The following is a 23795-nucleotide window of genomic DNA, read 5'->3' as shown; positions in this document are numbered from 1 at the left end:
TAAACTGGTCAAATCAGTTCCTGTCATGGGTGACTGTAGTTCTTCAGAGCCCTATTTTTACTACCCCTGCTGTCTGTACCACGTCCATTACAGACACGATCATCAATAAGCATGGCATGCTTAGTGGACACCATCGTATACATGCAAAGACGCACCTCCATTTACAGACGCACCGTGACAATCACTGTCAATAGTCGATCATAATCTCCAAAAGGCAGATATTCTCCTTCAGAATCAGATTAGGTGAATAGCATAGCCTACCCAAGACTTCATCACACGTGAACGTTTTTTCAACATTTGGTGTCGGCCTATTTCTACTTCAATTTGTGCAAAATGATGGCCTGCATCGCTTCCGCGTCATTACAAACAAATGCACCTCTTTGTGTTTCTCGCGTATATTAGTATTTCCTGAAAACTTTGTGCAGCGAAAGCTCTGGATGTCTAGCAACTAGTGGAGGAGAGTACAAATGGGATTTGTCACTGTACTTGGAGCTATCGTCTATTTTAACCAGTGTTGTTGTTTGTCGCAATTAAAAAAAAAATACCCTTAAGAGCCGAATTACATTATTATTTTGACATTAGGTCGCGGGAATTGGCCCGCGGGCCGGGAGTTTGAGACTCCTGATTTAACTATTCAGCCATTGCAACTGTTAGTTGTCATCAACTATAACTCCCGCCAACTGTTTCCTCTGCCCACAACTGTTTCAAAATAAAAGTCCTCACTACAATAATTCCCTATTAAATAATTTAACAATTTAAACTATTCAACTATTTAACTGTTCAGCCATTTCAACTCTCAGTTGTCATCAACTATGACTCCCGCCAACTGTTTCCTCTGCCCACAACTGTTTCCAAATAAAAGTTTGTTTTGCATTTTATGTTAATGTATGTTTTGCTTTTTCGTGCACTGGTAATTCCTCGAAATTACATTTTCTAGTTTGCACTTTGCGATTAAACCCTTAGCGATCTGGCTCCGTAGTGAGGATCAAGTTTTATCAACTTGATAAAAATGGCAATACTACCCAAATTCCTTTACCTCTTCCAACACATCCCAGTGATAATCAAAAAAATATTTTTTTCCTACACTGGATTGCCATTAACTCCTTCTTCTGGAGGAGCAAACCGGCAGTCAACCTCCCTGGGTCCACACAGAACTTTCCTTCTCAAATTACTCACTTCACTCAGTGATTTCCTCTCAGTCACAAATCCAATAGTCTGGAATACCACCAATTCAGCTTGAATAGATTCTTCACCGTTGCCCCTGTTTCCAACAACCACTTATTTCCTCCATCCCGTTTCGACCCTTCGTTTCATCTCTGGTCTACTAACGGTCTTGTCACTGTAAATGACTTCTACAATAAAGGTGTTTTTTTTCTCCTTTTCTAAACTGTCAGCTAAATATAATCTACCTAATGCCCATCTCTTCATGTATTTTCAAATTAGACACTTTGTGCAGAAGCTATTTCCCAACTTCCCTGAACATCCCCCTGAGTCAAAAATGTACTCTCTCCTATCCCTCAACTCGAGTCAAAGATGCATCATCTCTACTATTCATAGCTTCTTGGATACTTTACACACAGACCCTACCAAAGCCATGAAAAACATGTGGGAACAGGACCTGGCCATTTCAATTTCAGAGACACAGTGGGAGCATATGCTTGACCTGGTTCACTCTTCCTCCATGTGTGTTGGGCATGGCCTGTTGCAATGCAAGATCTTGTATAGAGCACACCTTACTCATGCTAAGTTAGCCAGGATATACCCTGGTAGAAGTGGTGCTTGTAATAGGTGCAAGGGGTCACCAGCCGATCTGGTGCGTATGCTTTGGTCTTGCCCTAGATATTCCAAAACTTTGGGAGTGCCCTTAACTGTCCTTGCACTTCTTTCCCACATCTGTAGTGTTGAAATTTTAGCTTTAAGAATTCTTGCAGTAGAAAGTTCCATCATAATAACATCCTGAAAGTATAACAGCCATTTTTTAACAGGAAGTGTATGTGGCGGTATCCACCTCTGCACAATTAGTTTCTTTGCTAAAGCCTGCAAGGCAGACTTTATGCTGTTTTTCTGTAAACTTAATTTGTGAGTCATCATTAAGCAATAACAGTCTAGGTTGTAAAGGAATATCCATTTCCAATAACTCTGACAAGTGGACACCCTTTCTAGATTACATAGCATTTATTGCTATTAGCCCTGAGAACATTTGAGCTGGCAGAACTCCCTCACAAGCATTAGTCTTTATCTAATCTTTATTATTTTTAACATTTTATTATTGCCTGTGTTATATTGGTTAGTTATTTTGTTGATTGGTTTTGTTTGATTCTTTCTTTTATATATATGTATATATTATTTTATATATTTTGTTGTTGTTTATTAAGTGTGTGGTGGGTTGGATGGGATAGTGTAGGGTGGGGTGGAATAAGCTGACATTACTGCTACTTTGCCTTTTATATCTTTATATGTGTACATTGTAATCATTGTACACCTTTATACTCAAAAACATCTATAGAGGATGCATTACCTTATTCTAATTGAATGAATGGCCATTTTAGAGGGTTCACACATAGGCTTCTGTTAAGGCTAATTCAGAGTTGTTTATGATCAAAATTATACAACTGCAATTTAAGTTACTTTTGGGTGCAATAACTTTTACATTGAATGTCTTTTTGCTAAAGTCTGTTTTAGCAAAAAAAAGGGCATGTGTCCAAAAACACATACAGAGTAGGAGTTACATGACTAAATCGTTTACATCTCTGGTTCACCCCAAACAAAGATAAATCTTTACAGTAATTTCACAAAATCATGTATTCCATAAGTATGTCATCATGTCAGTGCAATTTAGACAAGTCCAATGGATTCATATACCCAGAAAACATGGGGTTAGACATAGGGTTGCAAAATTCCGGGAATTAGAAAGTTGGAAACTTTCCATGGGAATTAACGGGAATATATGGGAATTAAGAGGAATGAATGGGAATAAACTGGGAATTTTTTAATATGGCAAGTTAGACTATAACAGGGAACTTAAATGTAGTGGACAAAACCCTATCTTGCAGTCTAATCAACCTGATTTAATGCAATTTCAGTCGAATTTCTACCCTGCACATGTCTATCACATGCACACAACAATCGGCATACTGTAGGCTGCTAGACATAAAGGAAACCTATGGTGCATTTATATGCATGGGGAAAAATGTTCCAACCAATCAGATTTTGTTGTTGAGTGGCATGGTGTATCTTGGGCAATTCAGTGCTGCTAGTTTAGCACGCTAGTAAACCATAGGCAGAGAATGGGATTCCTGCTAGCATGCTAGCCAGCTTTGTATGCTAAGCTAAGCAAAAATACGAACATACAAATCATATTGCTTATTACGAAACAAAATGTTAATGTTTGTATATGAAACAGTTTGTATGAATTACCCAAAATTCCCAGTTAATTCCCGTAAATTCCCATAATTTCCTTTAATTCCATGATTTCCAATTTGGAATATTTCCAAAATTCCCCAGCTTAACTTCCCATGGTAAGTTTCCGGAAAGTTTCCGGAAATTTACCGTAAGTTTTCCGCCCCTTTGCAACCCTAGTTAGACACCAAGATTACTTGGCTAGGTCAAATAATGAAGGAGTTAGGATATTTTAAGGGCTTTCTGCCCATCTTGGACGCCATCTTGAAAATTACACTTTTCTAGTGGTCAAACTTTGGTAAACTTTTAGTATGTTTTTAAGGACACCTAATGCTACAAAAAACAGCTGAAAAACCTTTTGTTAGAATTTTTTTAGGGTTAGGTGTTTTTTTTCCATAATATGCAGCCGCCTAACAGGCTCAATTCACGTTCTCAAGGAGATGATTCATTTGCATGTATTCATTTAGCAGACGGTTTTATCCAAAGCTACTTACATATGTCAATTTTATTACAAGGCCCATTGTCCTGAAAGCAACTTGGAGTTAAGTGCCTTGCTCAAGACAAAACGGGAATTGAACCACACAACTTTTTTTTTCTGGCTACTGCATGCCAGCCCAGCTCTTTAACCACTACGCTACCAGTGTACTACTAGTGTGATTAACCTCAACTAATAAAACTACAGGGCATGAAGCTATTATTTATGCATCCTACTCCAATACACACGCATACACACACGCACACACGCACACACACAGACACACACACATAGACAGACATGTGCCCAAACACTCTCATTGTCAATTCCTCTTAGATTTGGACCCATGGATTCTGCATGTGGACCAGTCATAAGGAACAGTTCTGTTCAGCATGTGTCGAGTGGCGAGCCAGTGAAATCAGCCGTGCTGTTTGTCTGACCTGTAACCTAGACACCACTCAAAACATACTCTCACACACACAGGCTGCTACAACACACAGCTGTGCTCACAGCTTTGCACACACACACACACACACACACACACACACACACACACACACACACACACACACACACACACACACACACACACACACAGGCTAATAACCATTTGATGCATTAAGTCCTGTATGTAATGTGGGATGTGTTGTACTGAGTTAGGCATACAAACCTGGGCTAGTGTGAGTGTTGTGGTTTAATTTCAACTGCCAACTCATAGCTACTGATGCGTGCTGGTCAATTTGGAGCCGGTCAATATTTGTGCTCGTGTGTGTGTGTGTGTGTGTGTGTGTGTGTGTGTGTGCGTGTGTGTGTGTGTGTGTGTGTCTCTGTGTGTGTGTGTGTGTGTGTGTGTGTGTGTGTGTGTGTGTGTGTGTGTGTGTGTGTGTGTGTGTGTGTCTGTGTGTGTGTTTGTGTGTGTTTGTTAAGGGGACCCCACCCTTGGTTCTGTCAGGAAGCTTTGTTGACAAGCCTGTCCTCTACCTATCAACACAGCCTACAGTAACACAGAGGATAAGACAAGGTCAGACGTACACTGCACTGACTGACACAGTGTGTCTGTTTTTGTGTGTGTGTGTGTGTGTGTGTGAGTGAGTGTGTGTGTGTGCCTGTGTGTGTGTGGTGTGTGTGTGTGTGTGTGTGTGTGTGTGTGTGTGTGTGTGTGTGTGTGTGGTGTGTGTGGTGTGGAGAGAGAGAGAGAGAGAGAGTAAACCAGACAAAAAAACAGGGGTGGGCAAAAACATTCGAATACATCAAAATGTATTTTAAAATAAAATATCAAATAGCCTAATTTTCAATGTATCAAAATAAACTACAAAATACAGTAGCCATGCTATGCATCAAAATAAAATACTGTATTTTTGTATTTTGGAAATACTAAAAATACTCTTTAAATCACTTTGCAATATCCTTCCATATCTGTCTATTTAATTTATTATTTCAGTCAATACACTGATTAAGTGGACAGTGTTTGAGAGCAACAGCTTTTTTCTGTCTACGAGACATGCCATAAACCTACAAACAGTCAACAGATCAACTATGCTGCTGACCTGCCTGTTACATCTCCAGTGGCGATTCTAGACATTTTAACAAGGGTTAAAGCCCAAAGTTGGAGACATGTAGAAATTTGCTGCAAATTCAAAACCGGATTACTCTGGAATGGCTATCTGTACAGGGGGATGCTTTACACCTTTGTGTTCGGTAAGGTTCGCTGTTTATTCTGATATATGGTTTGTATGTATTGTTTGTATATGGGAAGAGTTTGCAAAGCATTCCACCAAGATGATTGGGTAGGGAGATGGGCGCAGAACTGTATAATAATATGATTAAATTAAAGTTACTTTTCTCGCGAACCGTTTACCACAGCAACTAGTGGCTAACATCGTTTAAAAGCTGAGAAAAAGCTCTTTCATGTGATGTGATACATGTAATGTCTGTGTGATGTCTGAGTAGTCGCGAGAACGGTAGTTCAACAGAGAAGAATTTGGACGCTCTTTCTTTCTTGCCGTGCGCTGTCACTTTCTCCACTGCGAAAAAGACTAAATTAATTCGCGCTGTGAATGCTAAGATTATTTTGACAGGCCATAGGTTAAATGAAAATCGCTATTAGTCGGATGCAAAGAATATTGAAAGGGGGCATCAAGGTCAGTAGCCTGTGAACCTCCGATTTTCAAACCTTGATTAGGAAAGTATTATCATTAAACGCTTTTAGGCCCACAGTTAATTTTTAACACTTAATGACCTGGCAAATGTTGGCTGGGTAGGCTAGGTAAAATAAGCAGGTAGGAAAATTAGTCTAGGATTATGTGATTCAACAGACGCAACTTGTGTGTGTGATTAGATAAATAGGCACTGGCAGATGCGATAGGTAAATAGATATCTTTGTGTGTTAGCACAAGCAGTAGCCTGTAGGCCTAAACTCACATGCTAAAAAGTCATGTATAATGGTTTCATCAGGTCCCTTTCCACAGACGTATAAAATCAGACAAGCACCTAGATTATGAATGCAGACTGCATGATGCTTGATTAATACACCTGTGGAAAGGGACCTGATGAAACCCATGAATAAAGTATTTTGATTCTTCAACCCAATAAAATACATATTGAAATGAAATACGTATTTTAAAACACTGCCCATCCCTGCAGATAAGTATGTCATATTTTTGTGTGTCTATCTGACTAATGAATATGTCTGTGAGTGAGATCTGTCTGTCTGTGCTAATACACATGTGATGGTAAACTACTGTATGTTAGGAGAATGTATACATAGACAACATGTCAACATCCTTGTGTACACACAGCCAGCAGTTTTCCATGCATGGTGCAGTGAGGCATCACACCTAAGAGTTCCCTCATTCCCTCATGCCCTCATGCTAAATCTTTCTGCTGTCTAAATGGTAGTAAATCAGGCACAAATTGGGCCCTTATCCTTTTACACACAAATGTGTGCTAGTGCACACAAACTCACTCAGACACACACACACACACACACACTCACACACACGCCTGTACACACACACATACACATACAAACACGCCTGTACACACACACAGAAAGTATCTCTGCTTCCCGCAATCGTTACTCATCTCTTAGCTGTCTTTGACGTGGCACCTAGGTGATTTATCACTCTCTTCTTTTTGAAGAGGTAAATTACTGTAAATCCAAATGGAAATAAGCCATTTAAAGTGCCTTCGCCTTCATCCGAACTCTACACAGAGAGAAATTGAGAGAGAGAGAGAGAAGACTTGAAAAGAGTGAAAAAGTGTGCAATCTCTCCTGCTGCAGGGCCAAGCTGCACGGCTCAATGATAAGACAACTTTAACAAGGCAGTGTAATCTTATCTAGTGACTGAGGAAACACATTTCAGTCCCAGTCCAAAGGCAGGCCAGTTGCGGCTGGAAATAACACTGATCTGGGGACGGGGACAGAGAGGCTAAACTAGTGCTGACTGAACCAGTGCTGACTGAAAACACACCGTTATAAATTCTTGTGCACCGTAAAAAAAAGAATAAAAAAACATAAACATACAGATTTGTACTCTATATTTTCAACCATTATTTCTCCCAAGACTCCAACATATTTGGGGGTTAAAGGAAACAGATGAATGAAGAAGTCTTTTTTTCTTCTTAGTGTGTTTTTTTTCTCCAAAATCCATGAGTTCTGACAGTTTCCTTTAAAGAACTGTTCTCTCTCTCTCTCTTGCTTGCTCACTCTCCTTAAGCCAGGGGGGATAGTGGGAGGGTGGCCTAAAACATCTGCTGGAGAAGAATTTATTCCCTAAATCACTGTCATTAAATCCAGAATAAATTGTGCTGTATAAGAGAGAAAAGAGCCTGCTGCCTGGTCTTGGCATGTGGCAACATGAAACTGAATGGGGGGGGGGGGGGGGGGGGAAACAGAAACAAAGAGTACAGGAAGAGTGCAGAAACTTATTTGAAAGCCTGTCCTAACTCCCCGTCTCGTTTTAACAATGTTTTTATTACTGACGGAACACGCTGCCATACATAACCCTTTATTATTTATAAATTAAATGTTTGCTATTGTTATCTATTGTTCTGTTTGAATTGTGCAATTATGGCAACATTGGCAACGGTCCATATTTACTGTACTGGACAGGGGAGATTGGAGGGAGGAACACCAGCTCCGGATATCTCCGGATATCTATCCCCAGCGATGTTAAGGTCATCTGTTTTGGAGGAAATGCTGCTTGCCATATATCTATAAAGGGAGATTAAATGCACACCATTGTTCCCCTCATCTAAGATTTCTCTGCTGAGTCAGGGTAAAGTAGAATGCACAGAGGAATATAATTAGTGTTTTCTCTACTGTGTTTTTCCTCTAAAACTTCAAAAAGCTCCATCTCCTTAGTCAGTCAGTCAGTCAGTCAGTCCTCTGCTGGAGGAAGGGTGGAGAGGAAAAGCCCCTTGGCTGGGTTTTGTTTTCATGTTTTCATTGGAAAGCAAAACTTCTTTGCTTTCGAAATAAAAAAAGTGCTTGTAGCATAACAATCATTTCATGGCGAACATCCATTAAGAGGAAATGTTTCATTTTTACGAGCATATCATTCACATTCATGCACAACAGGACAGTCTTAATATTTTCTTCTATCAGTGTGGCGCTGAACATCCATAAGTGTTCTCAATATCAGGACCACAGCTGATGTTGGCACAGGCCTGTCGCACCATTGGATAGGGGCAGTCGTGGCCTACTGGTTAGGGCTTCGGGCTTGTAACCGAAGGGTTGCCGGTTCGATCCCCGACCAGTAGGAACGGCTGAAGTGCCTTTGAGCAAGGCCCTTAACCCCTCAATGCTCCCCGAGCACCACTGTAGCAAGGCAGCTCACTGCGCTGGGTTAGTGTGTACTTCAACTCTCTGTGTTCACTAATTCACGGATAGGATAAATGCAGAGACCAAATTCCTTGTATACGCAAGTATACTTGGCCGAGAAACCTGATTTACATTTACATTTTGGATGCGATTCCTTGTTCTGGGGATCAACACTGAGACATTTCAGGCTGTGTTCAACTGTGTGAACTCTAGGTATTTCACATGTCAATCTTTTTGATGCTTGAGTGAACTGTAATTTGCGATGGACATAAAATACATTCTAATGAGCTGACATAAGTAGTGCTCCAAGCAAGGAACAGGGTAACCTGTTTATCCCTGGCAGCAGTCAGGCCACATCAGGGCCAAGTCAGACCCAGTGTCTCTCAGGAGTTACCTCTTATCGGCAAAATTCCTTTTGGAACGATGACATCTACGGCATGGAAAACCCCTACGGCTGAGTTATGACAGGTTTACACACACAGACTAAAAACACTCGACTCTCGTCTTCTTCTTCAAGCATGCAGAAAACTGACCGGCCTACATGTAAATATTTGTGAGCTGCAAGCTGTACTGGACACATACTGTTTATCCCCTCATATCCTACAGAATGCCAGGTGAGTGTCAATACGAAGGATAGCATGTTTTAACGGAGTGTTCAGAGCCCCAAGGTTTTTAGGATATAGATCTTAAATAAATGTAGCAAATGTCATTAGAATCCTGGTATTATTGCTTATGTTTAACTGTTATGTAAGAGGGAGAACTGGAAAAGGTCAGGTTAACAAAACCTAGGACATCAGAGAAAACTTGATGAATGGCCATTTTCACTGCCTTTTCAGGAAGTTCAGAAACAACCCCCATAGACCTCCGAACAATGGGAGTGGGTGAGGTGTTAGATGTACATCTAAAAATACCACTGTTTTAACACGCTGAAAACATGAGCGGGGTGTGTCAAGCTGGCTCGGTGACACCGAAACATCTGCTCGAGTCCAGTGGCCAAGATAAAGAGAGAAAAGAAATATGAGGATGCACTCGAAAGGGAACACGAGGATACACTACAAAGAGGCAAACACACGACCACACCTACGTCAGTGTAATGACAGTTAAGCTCTGTTCCAACTAGCCAGCTGCCTCAGATTAGTTAACTCTCTCTCTCTCCAGAGTAACTTTTATGAGCTGGATGAACCTAACATCCTTACCCCTCCCACCCCCACCAACAGTGATGGATATGGATGTGTCAGCTTCAGGAAGAAGCCCATACAACATCACCAACATTTCCATTTGACTCCTGTGCCCCCTGTCAAAAAACAAAGCTTGACAGTTGTTAACCTGGAAAACTTGCCCCGAGGCCAGGCCTATAGTTTGCACCCCCCCCCCCCCCCCCCCACACACCCCACCACCTCAGAGAAAACATATCCGCTGGAAAGTATAAATCACACAGTGCAAATGCAACAGTGTTTACGTTTAAGGGGAAAACATGGCACTAGTGGGGCCGTTTGTTACCCAGCTGTCTGAGATCACGCCGGATGTCAGAAACCCTCATCCCAGTGTTTCCCTTGCACTCTCTCTCTCTCTCTCTCTCTCTCTCTCTCTCACACACACACACACACACACCCTCCCCCTTTTGCTTTTTGAGAGATGCAGAAGATAGGTGCCATGGGAGAACCTCCACATTTTCTCTTCCATAGCCAAGCGTAGTACCAGGCACCCATGGGGTCTTCACAGTTGAGTGAGTCCCTGTTTTCTTTGGTCAGACCAAGTGCTGCGAACTTCCCTCCATTAAACAGCACCAGAGAGAGAAAGAGAGAAGGGGGGAGGGAAAGAGTGAGGGAAAATAAGAATAAGAGAAAGGGTGAAAGAGAAAGAGAGAGAGAGAAAGTGAAAATAAGAAGAACTGAAGGGACACAAATGGAAAAGGTAAAAAAAACCTAGAAAACAGCATAGCCCCTTAACCCCTCGGAAATAATGCTTTTTGAATCAAGAAAAAAAAAAAACAACAACGTTGCAACTTAGAATTCTTTCTTTCCGCTCATCAGATAACAACTTTTTGGTCTGTCTTTGTCATCTGTTTGTGGATAAGTTTATCTCCTCTTCCATTTGGCTTTTTTTAAAAGGCTGAACTTGGCCAGCCTCCTTCCACACATGTCACTCGCTCCTTCTCTCATCTCTGGTTGTTTCCTGTAAGGGATGCACGTCTTAACCACAGTTAGTGAGCACTTCCACATGGCTGCCCAAGGCACCAGGCACAAGGCCAGCTAGTACAGCAGCCAAGCTATCTGGTGTAGGTCAAGTACTTCAATGTCACCTGCTCTCCACATCACATGAGTCACCTTACCAACTAACGTTTGTATTGGCCAATAAGTCCAGCACAGTGTCAGTAGCATGCTTCTACCTGTCACATCTGGTCTCATACTGAAGCTCTTTCAACACACATTTGTTTCATTGGTGGCTTTTGAAGGCACAAAAGTCCTGGCTCTTGTTAGACCTCAACTCACTGCCTCTCTCTCTCTCTCTCTCTCTCTCTCTCTCTCTCCAGCCCAGCCCAGCTCGGATGTGAGCGGATCTCAGGCGGCACGCTTACTGATGCTGCCCACGGCTAAATCCCTCAGGTCTCAGCCACAAAACCTATTTCTGTCAGCTAGGGGGGGAAATACCATTAGACCGCCGACGTCAACGCTTCCCGTCGTGTTAGGATTTGGGCTGATCCCAAAGGTGAGCGGGGCTAAAAACAACAACGTCTTGACAGGTTTTCGTGTTTTTTTTTCCCCCTCCCAACTTCCCCCAGGAATGGCGAGGCAGGTGAGAGACGCCTCGCTTTGCGGATCAGCTCAGCACCTGGGGGACTCGCGTCTCTCCCCCGTGGGGAAGAGAGCAGAGCTGCCTCGTATTGGCAGGAAGGAAACCACAGCGGTGGCCAGCAGGGGATTACTTTACGGGAATGAATTGTGTTGACAGGCTGCATTGCGCCGCTATCACTGGTTGCCCTCAGCTATTTGTTGATATGACAAGAATTTCACCCATTGTTGTTGGTGGGCTTCCCCCCGTTCTGTCTCATTCATTCACTGTCTCTGTATGCATCTGACATTATTTTCTTTTAGTTTGACCTCCCTCATTCTCCTCTACTGTATGTTTGTGAGGCATTGACAGACACCTGTGATGACAACATGGCTTCAAACAAAGATAAGCTCTAATGGTGGTAGACAGCAGGGGGGAGGGGGGCTCCCCCTCCTTCCCATGTCCCTCAGTATGTACTTAACTAATGGTACAAAATGCCAAAGCAGTCTCAGCCTTCTGCATAGTCTGGGTGTTCCGATTTTCCTTGTGGCTCTTCATAAAGACCTCCCAATAGGGCAAGAAAGTAGTGCAACAAAAGTGTTTTGCTTTTTGTTTTTTTGGAGTAGTAGTCATTGTACAGTGGTTATAAAAGCATATGCTGTCTTACCTTCCTCCCTGGCATGCTCCTGCCTTTGCAAGGCTGGTGACTCCCTCTTAATGCCATTGCTGAAAGGAAGGATGGGGCTTTGGGCTGGCACCTTGGCATCCACCCGGGAGAAGGAGGCAATCCTCTGGAGTATCGAGCCAACGCTCTCCTTGGCCTGGGTCACGTCGAGGTCGGCCTCGTTAGCGCTGTGGTCCGGGACAGCGAACGGCGGCAGCTGTGGCGGCAGGGTGACCGGGGAGAGCTGGACGACTTGCGGCTGGGAGGCCAGGTTGAGCTGCGGGGTCTGGGCCGGCGAGAGTGGCACGGGAGACGGGCTGACGCAGGGCACGGGCATGGCACCGGGCTGGGAGCACACCGGCTCCCTCTTCTCCACGTTGTTGTTGTTGTTGTGGTGGTGGACGAGGGTCAGGTCAGTGCTGTCCAGGCTGCTGATGGAGGCGGAGGGACTGGTGGACATGGACGGGCTGCTGGAGCAGGGCAGGAACCTCGGAGGGGGTTTCGGGGGGGCGCCGGTGGCCTCGACCACCTGGCATTTATTGGCCACCAGGCTGTCCAGATCCAGGGGGAACTTGTTGAGCTTGGCCCGCTCCTTGGGCTTGGGGGACTGCTGCGGCTGGTGGTTGGGAGGCGAGTACGGAGGCTCCTTACCGTACGGGCTGGCATTCTGCATCCCGCGGTGCGGGACGTTGTTCCACGGCACGCCGGCGTTGGCGAAGCGGGAGCCGGGCGAGACCACACGCCTCATCCCACTGATGCCGCCGCTCTCGATCTGGAGATCCAGAGAGGGCATGGAGCCGTGGGTGATGCCCATGGGCTCGGTGGGGATGACCAGAGGGTTCTCCAGTTCCGAGTGGAACACGTTCCCGTGCGAGGAGAACTTCTTCAGGACGGGGCTGGTCATGCAGGGGGCCTTGTTGTACTCCCCGACCCCTGACATGGGGCTCTGCGGGGGGCTGGTGGCGTAGGAGTTCAGCTTGGACGAGGCCTGGTACTCCAGGCTGGAGGAGGAGCTATGCAGGCTGTCGTTGTCACTGCCGGGGCCTGACGACGAGTTGAATCCGTTGGGGTTGAACTTGTTCTGGAAGGACGCGGCTCGGTTGATGCCAGTGCTGGCGTGGATGTTTGGCTTGCCCATGGTGCCCCGGTTGAAGGACAGACTGGAGACCATCCTGGTCTTCTGCACAGGGCTCTGGGCGGGACTCGATCCCACGCTGATCCGGGAGCGGTAGGCCGAGGACATGTGATTCGACGGACTCCGGCTCTCATTGGTCTTGTTGAGAATGGAGGTGGGGCTTATGGGGGAAGTGACAGGAGACGCTGGGGAGAAGGCTGGGATCTCGTCCACATCGTCAATATCAAAGGATCGCTTCAGCGCTGTAATGGAATAGAGATTCATGTTAGCAGAAATTCATTTGGTGGTTTGATTCATTCATTTGGTGGTACATTTTCACATTTGTAAATTCAGTGTTAGTTCATTTTTTTTACAAATCTCTGGTCTAAAGGAAGTATAAAAACATAGCTGAAACACAGTTTTAACACATCAAAGTCTAGGTGTTAGTGATAAGCAGTGCTGAAGCTGAAACACAAAGAACAATGAATGCGAAAGAATAAAAACTTTTTGAAGAATACCATATACTTAAGTCTGTTAACATAGTAAAAAGAATGTCTCTAGGAACAAAAAATGCAGGTTTTCACCACAGCTAAAGTAACCCATTTACTTTATACTGATCCACACATACTTCAAAGCTCCTCTGTTGCTTTCATGATAACAATAAAAAAAAAATCGATGTATAGCGGTCATTTACCAGATTGTGTTTATAGTGCCACTAAAAGCTTGAGAGTCTGCACTTCTGTGTAAAAGACAGAGCAGGGCCCATTTTCAATGGCCCTCTGTCAGACACATTGTTAGAGGCCAAGCTATAATTACAGTGGTGTCTGTTTGATCTTTCTTTGAGGTTGACATGACATCACTATGTAAAGCATACTTCATTCCTGAAGCCAGGTTATGTCTTGCAAGTGTCTCATTCAATCCAGACTCAGAGCTAGCAAGGAGTCCAAGATTCACGTAAACATGTAGGACTGTTGATGGCTTGACAGATTTAGACAGTTTACTTGTAGGCGACAGCGTGCACGTGTTTGCACAGCACAGTGAGGTCCTTAGTTTCTGTACATTACCCTCAAGAACGAAGGCAAAAACACAAAAGTAGTTTTGAGATTTCCCAACAATCTGGAAAGTCCTCACACACACCTGTGGTAGTCTTAGTGGTAGTCTTTGACTAAAATCTTTAGGACTTTTTGGACAGCGTTTATAACAATGCACTCACATACATATATATACACACACAAATGCAAAGCCAACAAAGACAAAAAGCTCTGAGTGTGCACAAAGTAAGACCGCAAGATACAAAATGGCCCCTCCACACCTGGACCATGTGAATTGTGCTGGTGTCCCTTAATCCCCCCCCCCAGACCCTGGGACACAAAGCCAATGGCAAACACTGTTTTCCGACCTTTTCCCTTTGTGAGAGGCTAAGGCTCTTCCTCCTGCACAAAGGGCCGATTCACGGACAGAGTGTCAGGGGCTGAAGGCTTGGATTACAGCGGCCCTTGCCATGACCCAGAATTCCAGTGGAGAACAATGAGAGCGTCCGCAGACAGACCCACACTCACTCTCACACAGCATCAGCCCAGACACACAGAGAGAGAGAGAGAGAGAGAGAGAGAGAGAGAGAGAGAGAGAGAGAGAGAGAGGCATTTCTGCCGACCGAAAAAGCATTTAATGTGACAACGGCGGGAACAGACAAGCATGGCGGTGTGGGGAGTTGAAATGAGATAACTCTGATATAAGTCTCTCTCTCTCTCTCTCTTTCTCTATTTCTCCCTCTCTTTCTTTCTTGCTCTCTTACACATTTTTTGTCACTGTCTTTCTCTCATACTAACAAATGTCTTAATCATTAATTACACAAAACTGAAAAGCAAAAAAAAAAACAAAAAAAAACCTCAGGCAAGAAGTCATTTCTCAGAGCCTTATCCCATTCAGGCTCAGTCAGTCAGAACTGTGTAAACAGGACGCTATCGGTGCCTGGGATATCACAGCATCTGGAGTAGCAACACTGATTTTTATCTCGCGCCACTGGGTGAGCGGCACGTCTTTCTGTAGGGTATGCTACTCATTAAGAGCTGCAAGAAACTTCAAGCGCTAAATCAAATCACATTTCATGAAGCAGTGGCTGACAACCCCCCACCCCCAGCTCCTTCTTTTTCTGTACAGTGAGCAAGACCACGGTCCCGTTGTCTCCGTCAGTTCCATCAACAGCAGCACAGCTGTGAGAGTTTAGCCCCCTAATCAAATTCCAGCAGCGTGACCCCCTGTGCCATAGACACATGGTCCTCTCAGCCTTAATGGACAACCGGGTGCACGCGCTCTGGTGCACGCCGCTCTGTGTGGCTTTTGGCTGGGTGGGGGGTTTGGTGAAAGACTACATTAGCGGCCAGCGAGCACTTGTTTTGGATGTCGTAAAAAAAACAACAAAAAAAACGCAGCAGGCTGGCAGCTTGGTCGCCGTGGGTGTTCACACACAGGAGACACAAGAGAGCAACGAGTGAGAGGCACGTAGCTGCGGCCGTGCACCACTACCACCACCACGACAATAACGCAGCTACTCCCAGCGCCCCCAACCGCAGAGGAATTCCAACAGCATGGCACAACGCTAACGGTTTTGCACAAAGCAGAGCCGGGACGAGTGTGAACTCGCCCTGGCAGCTCAGGCAAGGGAAGGGGTGGAGGGTGGGGTGGGAGTCGGGGCGGGGGTGGGGGGCGGCTAGGGGGAGATATCAGGTGATTGCTGGCACCCGCTCAAAAACTGAGGAAATAATTACGATGACAGGCGAGCGCTGGTGGCACGTCTCCACTCTGGGACTACTCTGCTCTCTCTCTCTTTCTCTCTCTCTTTCTCTCTCTCTCTCAGCGTTCCTTTCGGTTCTAATCCTCTCAGCTTACCCGTGGAGCTACACACAACCTGCTGAATATGATGATGTTTTTACCCCTCAACAAACAACAACAAAAAACCCCAGGACAACCTGATAGTCTCTTGTCTAATCTTTGTTTTCCAACAGTGGCGCGGGATGGACTCTGCTCTGCTAGGGGACTCAGGGGTGGTGGTGGTGTGGGGGCGGATAAGGCACCTCCCTGACGCTGTTCTTTTAAGGGTTTCACTGTTGCACTGTGGGAAACAGGGGGTGTCCCCCCCCACCCCTTCCCGTGATAATGCACTTCCTGTCACGCAGACCGTTGACACTCGGCTCATCAGAGGGCTCTCAGAGGTCCTCTCTTTAATTTCCTGCAAATCTGGAGCAATCAAGCTGTGCCTCGCAGGCCCCCTCTCGAGCTGCGTGACCCACTGGGGGGGGGTGTTATTGTGATTTAAGAAGCAGAGAGAGAGAGAGAGAGAGAAAATCCCCCCTCCAACCTTCTCCGCGTGTGAGGAGAAGCAGATTCTCATCACTTGGCAGTCAGCATGCAGGCTTAGGAGATCACCACAGGCAACACGGGGGCAAGCGTTTTTTTTTTTTCTCTACCGACATCTGCGGCCGTGCGTGGCGTGGAACGGAACGGAGCAGGCACTTTATAAGTTGGCGAGAGAGCGACTCTACAGAGGAAGCGGAAAGCGAATCGCGTCGGCGCGCAATCAAAGGGTGGGATTTGTACTGTCACGCAGAGCTTAATAAAGGTAGACGACAGGGTAGATTCTCCTCAGCTACCCTCGTGCATTCATCTGCCAGCCCGCCTCACATTGGCTGATGGCCTGTTATTTTACGGGCTTAAGTTTATGGTATGTGGGCTGAGGGGGCGACTCGCTGGGGAGAAAAAAGGCTGCGCACTTGATGGTAGCCTGGGGGCATTCTGGAGGGGAGGGGAGGGGATGGAAGTTTTGGGGGTGACCAGGGTGAGAGTGCCGCGCGTGGACGTCTGTCTGGCACATAAAAAACTGCTACTGGCCTTCCATCCTGACCAGTGATCCAGAGATGCAGATCCAGAGAAGAGTCAGTCACAACATGCTTTTAGCAGTTTTCTCCCTCCCAGCCCAGTTTGATGAATATGACAGGCAGCATCAGCCACTGCACCATGTGTCACTCAGTGGACATCCGCCATGAGGGGTCCAGTCGGGGGAGAGACGGAAGGAGGGAAAGTCTAAGCTGTTGACGAAGGGGAGCTGAGACCTTTGGACAGACTGGGAAGGAGAGGCTAGTCTGGGCCTGTCTGAGCTCTCTCTCCCCCACCATCCCGTATAGCCTCTCAACCCCCACCTCACACTCAGCTGCACCCCCCCCCCCCACCACCACCACCACCTCCCACCTCCACATACCACCACCACCACCACACACATTCCAGGCAGGTATTCTCTGACGACCCCTCTATCTGTTCAGTCTCTCTCTCTCTCTCTGTCTCTCTCTCTCTCTCTCTCTCTCTCTCTATGTCTCTCTCTCTCTCTGTCTCTCTCTCTCTCTCTCTGTCTCTCTCTCTCTCTCTCTCTCTCTGTCTCTCTCTCTCCCACATGGCCCAGCAGCCATCTACCTGTGCAGCCCCCCCCCTAAGCTCAAAGCACATCTGGAATCTGAATTCCGACCTGCCATTTTCAGTGTCGTAACAACACTCACCAAGACACCCCCCCCCCCCCCCCAACATCCCTCTCAACTAGACCTCCCTCCACCCATCCCACCCCCCCACCCCTATAGGTTCTGCCATCCCTGGGGCGTTCTAAAAAGCTTTCGCACTTTCACAAACTCTTTAACACACCTCATCAGAGAGTGAGGGAGCACGGGCCACGGCACTTACATCACCCTCGGTGTATTTCTTTTAACCCGTTCTTCCTGGGCTGCTAAAAGTCAGGTATGCGTGTGCGTATACATGTGCGAAGGTTTCCACCGGCATAAAACAAACAAAAAAAAACCCCAGGGCACATGGTCTTGCTTAAACGCTTAGCTGCCAGTGTGAAACAACACGTGAAGAGAACATGTATGGGCCAGGGGAACCTAATGCACATCTCCATTTGCTTTATAGAGGATGTTCATCAAAGGCATGCACTTTTAGAGGCAATTATGCACTGGCAAGTCTGAACTTTATGTTAAGAACCACTGTTCTACTGCCAACTTTTCTCTTTTTCTCTCTTCCTCTCTCTCACTCTCTCTCTTTCTCTTCTTTAATAGAGGAAGTAGTGGAAACACTACTTAAAGTATGCTTGCTGTCTTGTTAAAATGGAATTCCAATGTAAAAAAGCAAGTCAGGAGTGGAGGTCTTCCTTCAGAGATGACACCCTGAGTGACGGTTCTAGAGGCAAACAGGCGGTTTTACAGTTCCGCCTCCGGTGAACAACTCTTTGGGTTTTTTAGGTGGACCTGCTGTTTGCCTGGAGTGCCTGTGTGTGTGATCTAAACAAGTACTTTGCTTTGGGTGTGACAGGAAACCCATAAATCATCATTATTGACTCCTATCCATAACCTCCTTTATGTAATGCCCCCCCCCCACACTTTTTTTTTCTTCATGTATGTTTTCTCTGCCTTCTAGGAAACCACATGACCTGGCTGAAACCAATACATGTGTTCATGCAAGGAGCACAGAGAGCCACAGAGTACTAGACCACTGCCCTGTGATGGGGGCTTCTACTGGAGCCTGGGTAATTACAGGCAAAACACACACACACGACCACATGCAGTCACACCTTCACATTACTGCCATTTCTCCAAACAAAAACCTCCACCAAAACTCAGTTGAGTTGCATGTTAACAGGAAGAACCAGAGAACTCAGTACAAACTGTAAAATCACTCAAACACAACACTGGTCATGCAAAGTCAGGACTTGAAGAGGCAAAGCCCCGAAACCCAACTCCTTGTTTTCGCATAGGTATAAGCTGTCAACCTGATGACCATGGAGCCAGAAATACTGAGGCTACTGAAGCAACCAGATCTCCCAGGCTGCCACTTGGGGGCCTTGGCCTGTGGGTCTCAGAAGCAGGGGTAAGGCCCAATGGCCGTCTTAGGTTTCCCACTGCGGGAGGAGGCAGGGTATTTTATATTTGTTCTAGTGGCTACTGACAGCCACCCGGCTTTGGGCTATTCTCTAGCCTGTTCTGGGTTGTCCATTCACTAAGAAACGCCTTTGAGGGCTCTGTCTCCATTCCTCTTTCTGTGCGTCTCCTTGCATTTCTACTTTATTAAGGCCTGCTTTAATCCAGCTCGTCTTAAGACCCGTATAGCAACAATTTCAACTCCAATGCGTATCCTGTAGGGGGGGGGGGGGGACACATTTCACAGTTGCACGGCCACATGAAAGGACCCTTCGGTACACTCTGTGCAGTCCAACACATTCCAGCCTGCCATCCTCGGACCTTAGTCCTGCATGTTGAACAGGGCTACTGTATGTCTTCACTGAGGTCCATTGTGGCATACTGGCCCCTTGTTCTAAGGTGAACTCTGTGGAGAGTTTAAGGTGAAGCTGCCAAAATGCAACCTCTCTGTTGTGATACCTTCCCCTACCACGAATCACATGGTTTATAGCCCACAGGATAAATCTGATTGAAAAGAAAACTAATTGAGGGGGGCACCATGAGCAGAGGACACTGTGCCTTTCACCACATTCCCAGATGCTCACAGGAGCGTAGATGATGACAATTGCATCCTTTGACCAAATTAAATGGGAGCCTGTCACATTCAATACTGGCCACTCAAAGCTACATTCATACCACACAGATGTTGCAAACGTCTCTCCTAAATAGGCCTATACCCTCTCAGAACATTGTTTTGTTTTTGTGTTGTTGTTTTTTTATATATACCGTGCGTTCAAATAGTCCCATGCTAGAAAACATCTGTGCACCAGATCACACCCAAACAACAGCCAACGGCCTACAGCCACTCAGCATCAAAGGCGTCACCACTCGACTGACGACACAATGGTATTCCATGATGTTGTTGCAGCTCTGGGGGGTACTCGGGCCAGTTCATCTGATATGTTTGCTTGCCATTTAGCAAAGGCCAGTTGTTTCAGTGGGCAAATCTCAAAAGGTGTGGCTTGGAAATTCCTACGGGTGATGCCTCTCACCCATAAATGTGTACAAACATGTGGGACCCGGAGGTTCTTATCAGCCACAAAGGTTCAAAACAAATGTGAGCAACACATGTCAGGTCACTGATACCTGTAAGTCTGTGCTACACACACAGTATAAGTAATGATGAGCTGTGCCATAAAAGAGCTATGTCAACTTCCTCAAGTGATCATCGGCCTAAGAAATGCAACTGTGTAGGAAAACAATAGTCCCCAACAAGCACACAAATGCAATAATAGATTGTGTTTTATTCCAAAGGCTTGAACTAATTTGTTTTTCCCCCTATCAGCACCTGTCTAAACAGCTATGCCCTGAGAGAGACTCCATTGTTCTGTAGTCCCTTCCCCTGTCCCCATTCATGACAGATCTGCAAGGAGAGGTCAGAAATGTGTGTCAAATCCAATAGTGGCCACGGTAGTAGAGAAGTCTGTCTGTGTGGAGATAGCTTTCTAAATAAAGCGCTTCAGCGTTGCACTGTATCTAAGGCCAGGGTTTAGTTTAAGAGCAATGCATGGCAGGCTAATTACAACAAACAGTCCTCAGAATTTAGGGGGTGCGAATGGGAATGTTCAACATCATGCCTCGCACACAAAAAAGAAAGAGAGAAAAAGAAACAGCGAGTACTGGACTTCCATACTCAGTTTACTATTTACAAGGAAATACAACTTAGACTCTTCATACCACTTTATTTATTTCCTAATACTGTTGAGATAAGTTTATTTAGCTAAAGGGATAAACATTAAGTTTAGGAAACTTTCTAGTTTAAGTTAATATATAATAAATTGGCAAAGATTGAAAAGTATTAACAGTTTTATGGGCATATATTTGAGAAAACAGCTGAGGCACCGTGAAGATCATCACATAATGACATAGTTGCAACGGAAGCAGTGTTCCTTTTTCTACAGAGAAGTACCGTCATACCTTGAGGAAACCTTGATTAAAAACAATTCTGTCATAATAGTACAAGAATAGATGGACTTGTTGAAGGAATTGTTATTATTGTTGATGGATTACAGGCTACAGTGAATGGGCAGAAAGGAAAACGATAACTCTCCATGTGCTTGGGGTCGCATACTTGTGGAATGAATGCATTCCATCTCCAAAAATCCAATGGGTCTTTACAGAGGGAAAGTATAGTCTGCAGTTGACTTGTCTTTGCTTTGAAACCGTGTAATTAAACTCTTTACCGCCAGAACATAAGTTTGAGCAAACGCAGTTTGTAGGCTACAATAGAACACATATCAATGCTGAGGGAGGTGAATGGACAATAGCAAATATTTACTTGTGGGCTACATTTTCGCACTGTTCAACAGAGTACACTTTACATATAGTCCCACAAAGCTAAACAACTAACTTAAATCAGACTCACCCTCAAAGTCAGACAATATCCCCTCAAGATGGTCATTCACAGAAATATTTGACATCCTGACTTCTGTGCACAAGAGTTGTCCTAAATGGCACTCAGTCGTTCAAATGAAATCTTCAAATATGTGCACAATGAATTCCTTCCGACTTCTCCAGACAAACAAACAAAACTTTCGCGGTCTTTGAATAAGAAAATTGCAACCAAAAAGTTGCGATTTCGCGAGATTCCGCTCACATCCGAGTGCGCACAGCAAGAACGCAGCGGCTCCCTATCAATCTACACTCCGTTCGAATAAATCACTAGATGCGCCTCCTCCCCTAGCTTCACCCTCAGCTCACGGTCCTGCCCCTCTGGAGCGGGGATCTCTCTCCAACTTCACCTAACCCCCTGGCTACACCTGGACTCCGGCAAAATGCCCGTCTTGTTTTACTCTTTGCTAAGCGCATTAATTGATCCGGCGGGGCTTCTAGCAAAGGGGAGGGGATGAATGGTGATCTTGATCTTTCTGCGCTGTTAATCCCCAAAGACGAAATGCTTCCACACGATTTTAAGGAACGTAAACATTCGTGGGTCTAGAAGTGGTGCGTGTGACCGCGTGGTCATGTGAAAACAACACTTTCCCTGGCAAAGATTAAAACGAGCTATTTGGTGGTTTTGTTTTAATGGGAAGGAGTTCTAGTTATTTGGGGAATTATGGAGCTTTGTGGGGGGTTTCAACCCTCAAGGGTACAACTCTTAAACCCTTTACTCCCCCATGCATGTGAACACCTACTTTTGCTTACATCTCAAGGGGAACAATCATTGTTTTTTATTTACTATGTCAATAAATTGTCAAGTGACATGTCAGGGACTCTATAAGCAGACAAATTAATTAACAGATTGTTGAAATACAATGTGAATGGATGTTTAATCTTAGTTTTATGGGGGTGACTGTGAGGGTTATCTGGATTAACTTTAAGGGTTAACCTTGAGAGTCATGTGTCTGGGCTCTTGCTTTGGATTGTTTCCTTTAACTTTTAGGAGACCACAAACTAGCTTTGCAAATGGAGCGTAACCACTTCTTTATAATGCTCTTGTAAGCTTTTACTCCATCAAACTGTTTGCATTGGTAAGACAAACAGCAGAGCAATCATTTTGATAACTTTTTCAAAAGAAAACAAGATGGATTTATTTAAAGTCTCAGCCCCCTTCACTCTGCACATTTGTAGAGAATGCAGTCTTAGTTCTAGAAAGTCAGGCAACGGCCCATACGTTTTAAAACACAGTTTCATGTTGACTCACTTTGAATAATGAACAGTTCGCCACCCATTCTGTTGGCCAACACTGCTGAAAAAACAAACAATCCCCAATCCAATCTAGTGATTTTAGCTCAGTGTCACTGTAATTCTGGCATAAACTTTTTGGCATAGCCTGTGCAAACCGACACATGCTCAAAGGTTTCTGTGAGAATGTCCTTAATTTCAGAACACAAGCCTCCCCATCACACTCCTCTCTTTCTCTTCACACTCACACACACACACACACACACACACACACACACATACACGCACACACACACTTCCTTTTATCCCTCAATGCTATGCCGCCAGGCTGGTGTCTTTTCTGTCTCACTGCACTTGCTGCCCACCCCAGCGCCACCACTATGGGCAACACTAGCCAATTAAAAAACCTGGAGTGACGAGGAGACCCATGTGAGCCGGTTCCCATACTAGCAGCGCTGCGCCCGCTAAGAGCCATAAACTGAAGTAGGCTAGTCCTCATTAGCCATATGAGCTCAGTACGTTTGGGGATTACTGTCACCGGCCCTTTTCATGGGTCAGAGAGACGGAGGCAGGCCACAGGTCTGGATGGTTCAAGGGCCACTTAGTAAGCTAGTAGGGAAGGAATGTGGGCATAGATGTTGGCGGTGGTGGTGATGGAGGAGGTGGAGGCTGTGGCGGCGGCGCTGCTGCTGTGCCTCCTCCATATCAGCGCTACTAATTGTTCCTGTCAAATTTTGCTGGCTTATGGGGCCAAACCGCACAACCCAAGTGGCTATAAAAAAGGCCAATTTTCTTGGGTTTGAATGTTGGAAGCCAATGAAAGAAACGAGAAGGATTAATCTAGGGAGTGTGATGCTGGCATCAGTGGATCCTTGCCAAGCTTGTCGGAAGACCGGAGGCCCACTGATGCGATGTTTCTTGAAGGGGGG

The 23795-nt window shown here is 45.3% G+C and overlaps 1 protein-coding gene across 1 annotated transcript in view; it reads right to left on the bottom strand.

The window, feature by feature from the left end:
* Positions 1–21958, bottom strand: part of septin12 (septin 12) — an 88308-nt gene extending 66350 nt beyond the window's left edge. The window contains exons 1-2 of the mRNA XM_076266202.1: positions 21608–21958; positions 12139–13512 (exon numbers count right to left, since the gene is read on the bottom strand). Of these exons, the coding sequence (XP_076122317.1) occupies positions 12139–13512; positions 21608–21662 (1429 nt within the window). The 5' untranslated portion in view covers positions 21663–21958. The remainder of the gene's footprint in view (positions 1–12138; positions 13513–21607) is intronic.
* Positions 21959–23795: the final 1837 nt, after the last annotated feature.

The sequence above is a fragment of the Alosa pseudoharengus genome, unplaced genomic scaffold (genome assembly GCF_046254945.1).
Source record: "Alosa pseudoharengus isolate Yale_2024_CS ecotype anadromous, Long Island Sound unplaced genomic scaffold, YU_APseudo_1.1 YU_APseudo_1.1_scf_4, whole genome shotgun sequence".
Taxonomy (NCBI): Eukaryota; Metazoa; Chordata; class Actinopteri; order Clupeiformes; family Clupeidae; genus Alosa; species Alosa pseudoharengus.
Note: the sequence above shows the minus strand (reverse complement) of the source record. Positions and strands in the feature narration are given on the sequence as shown.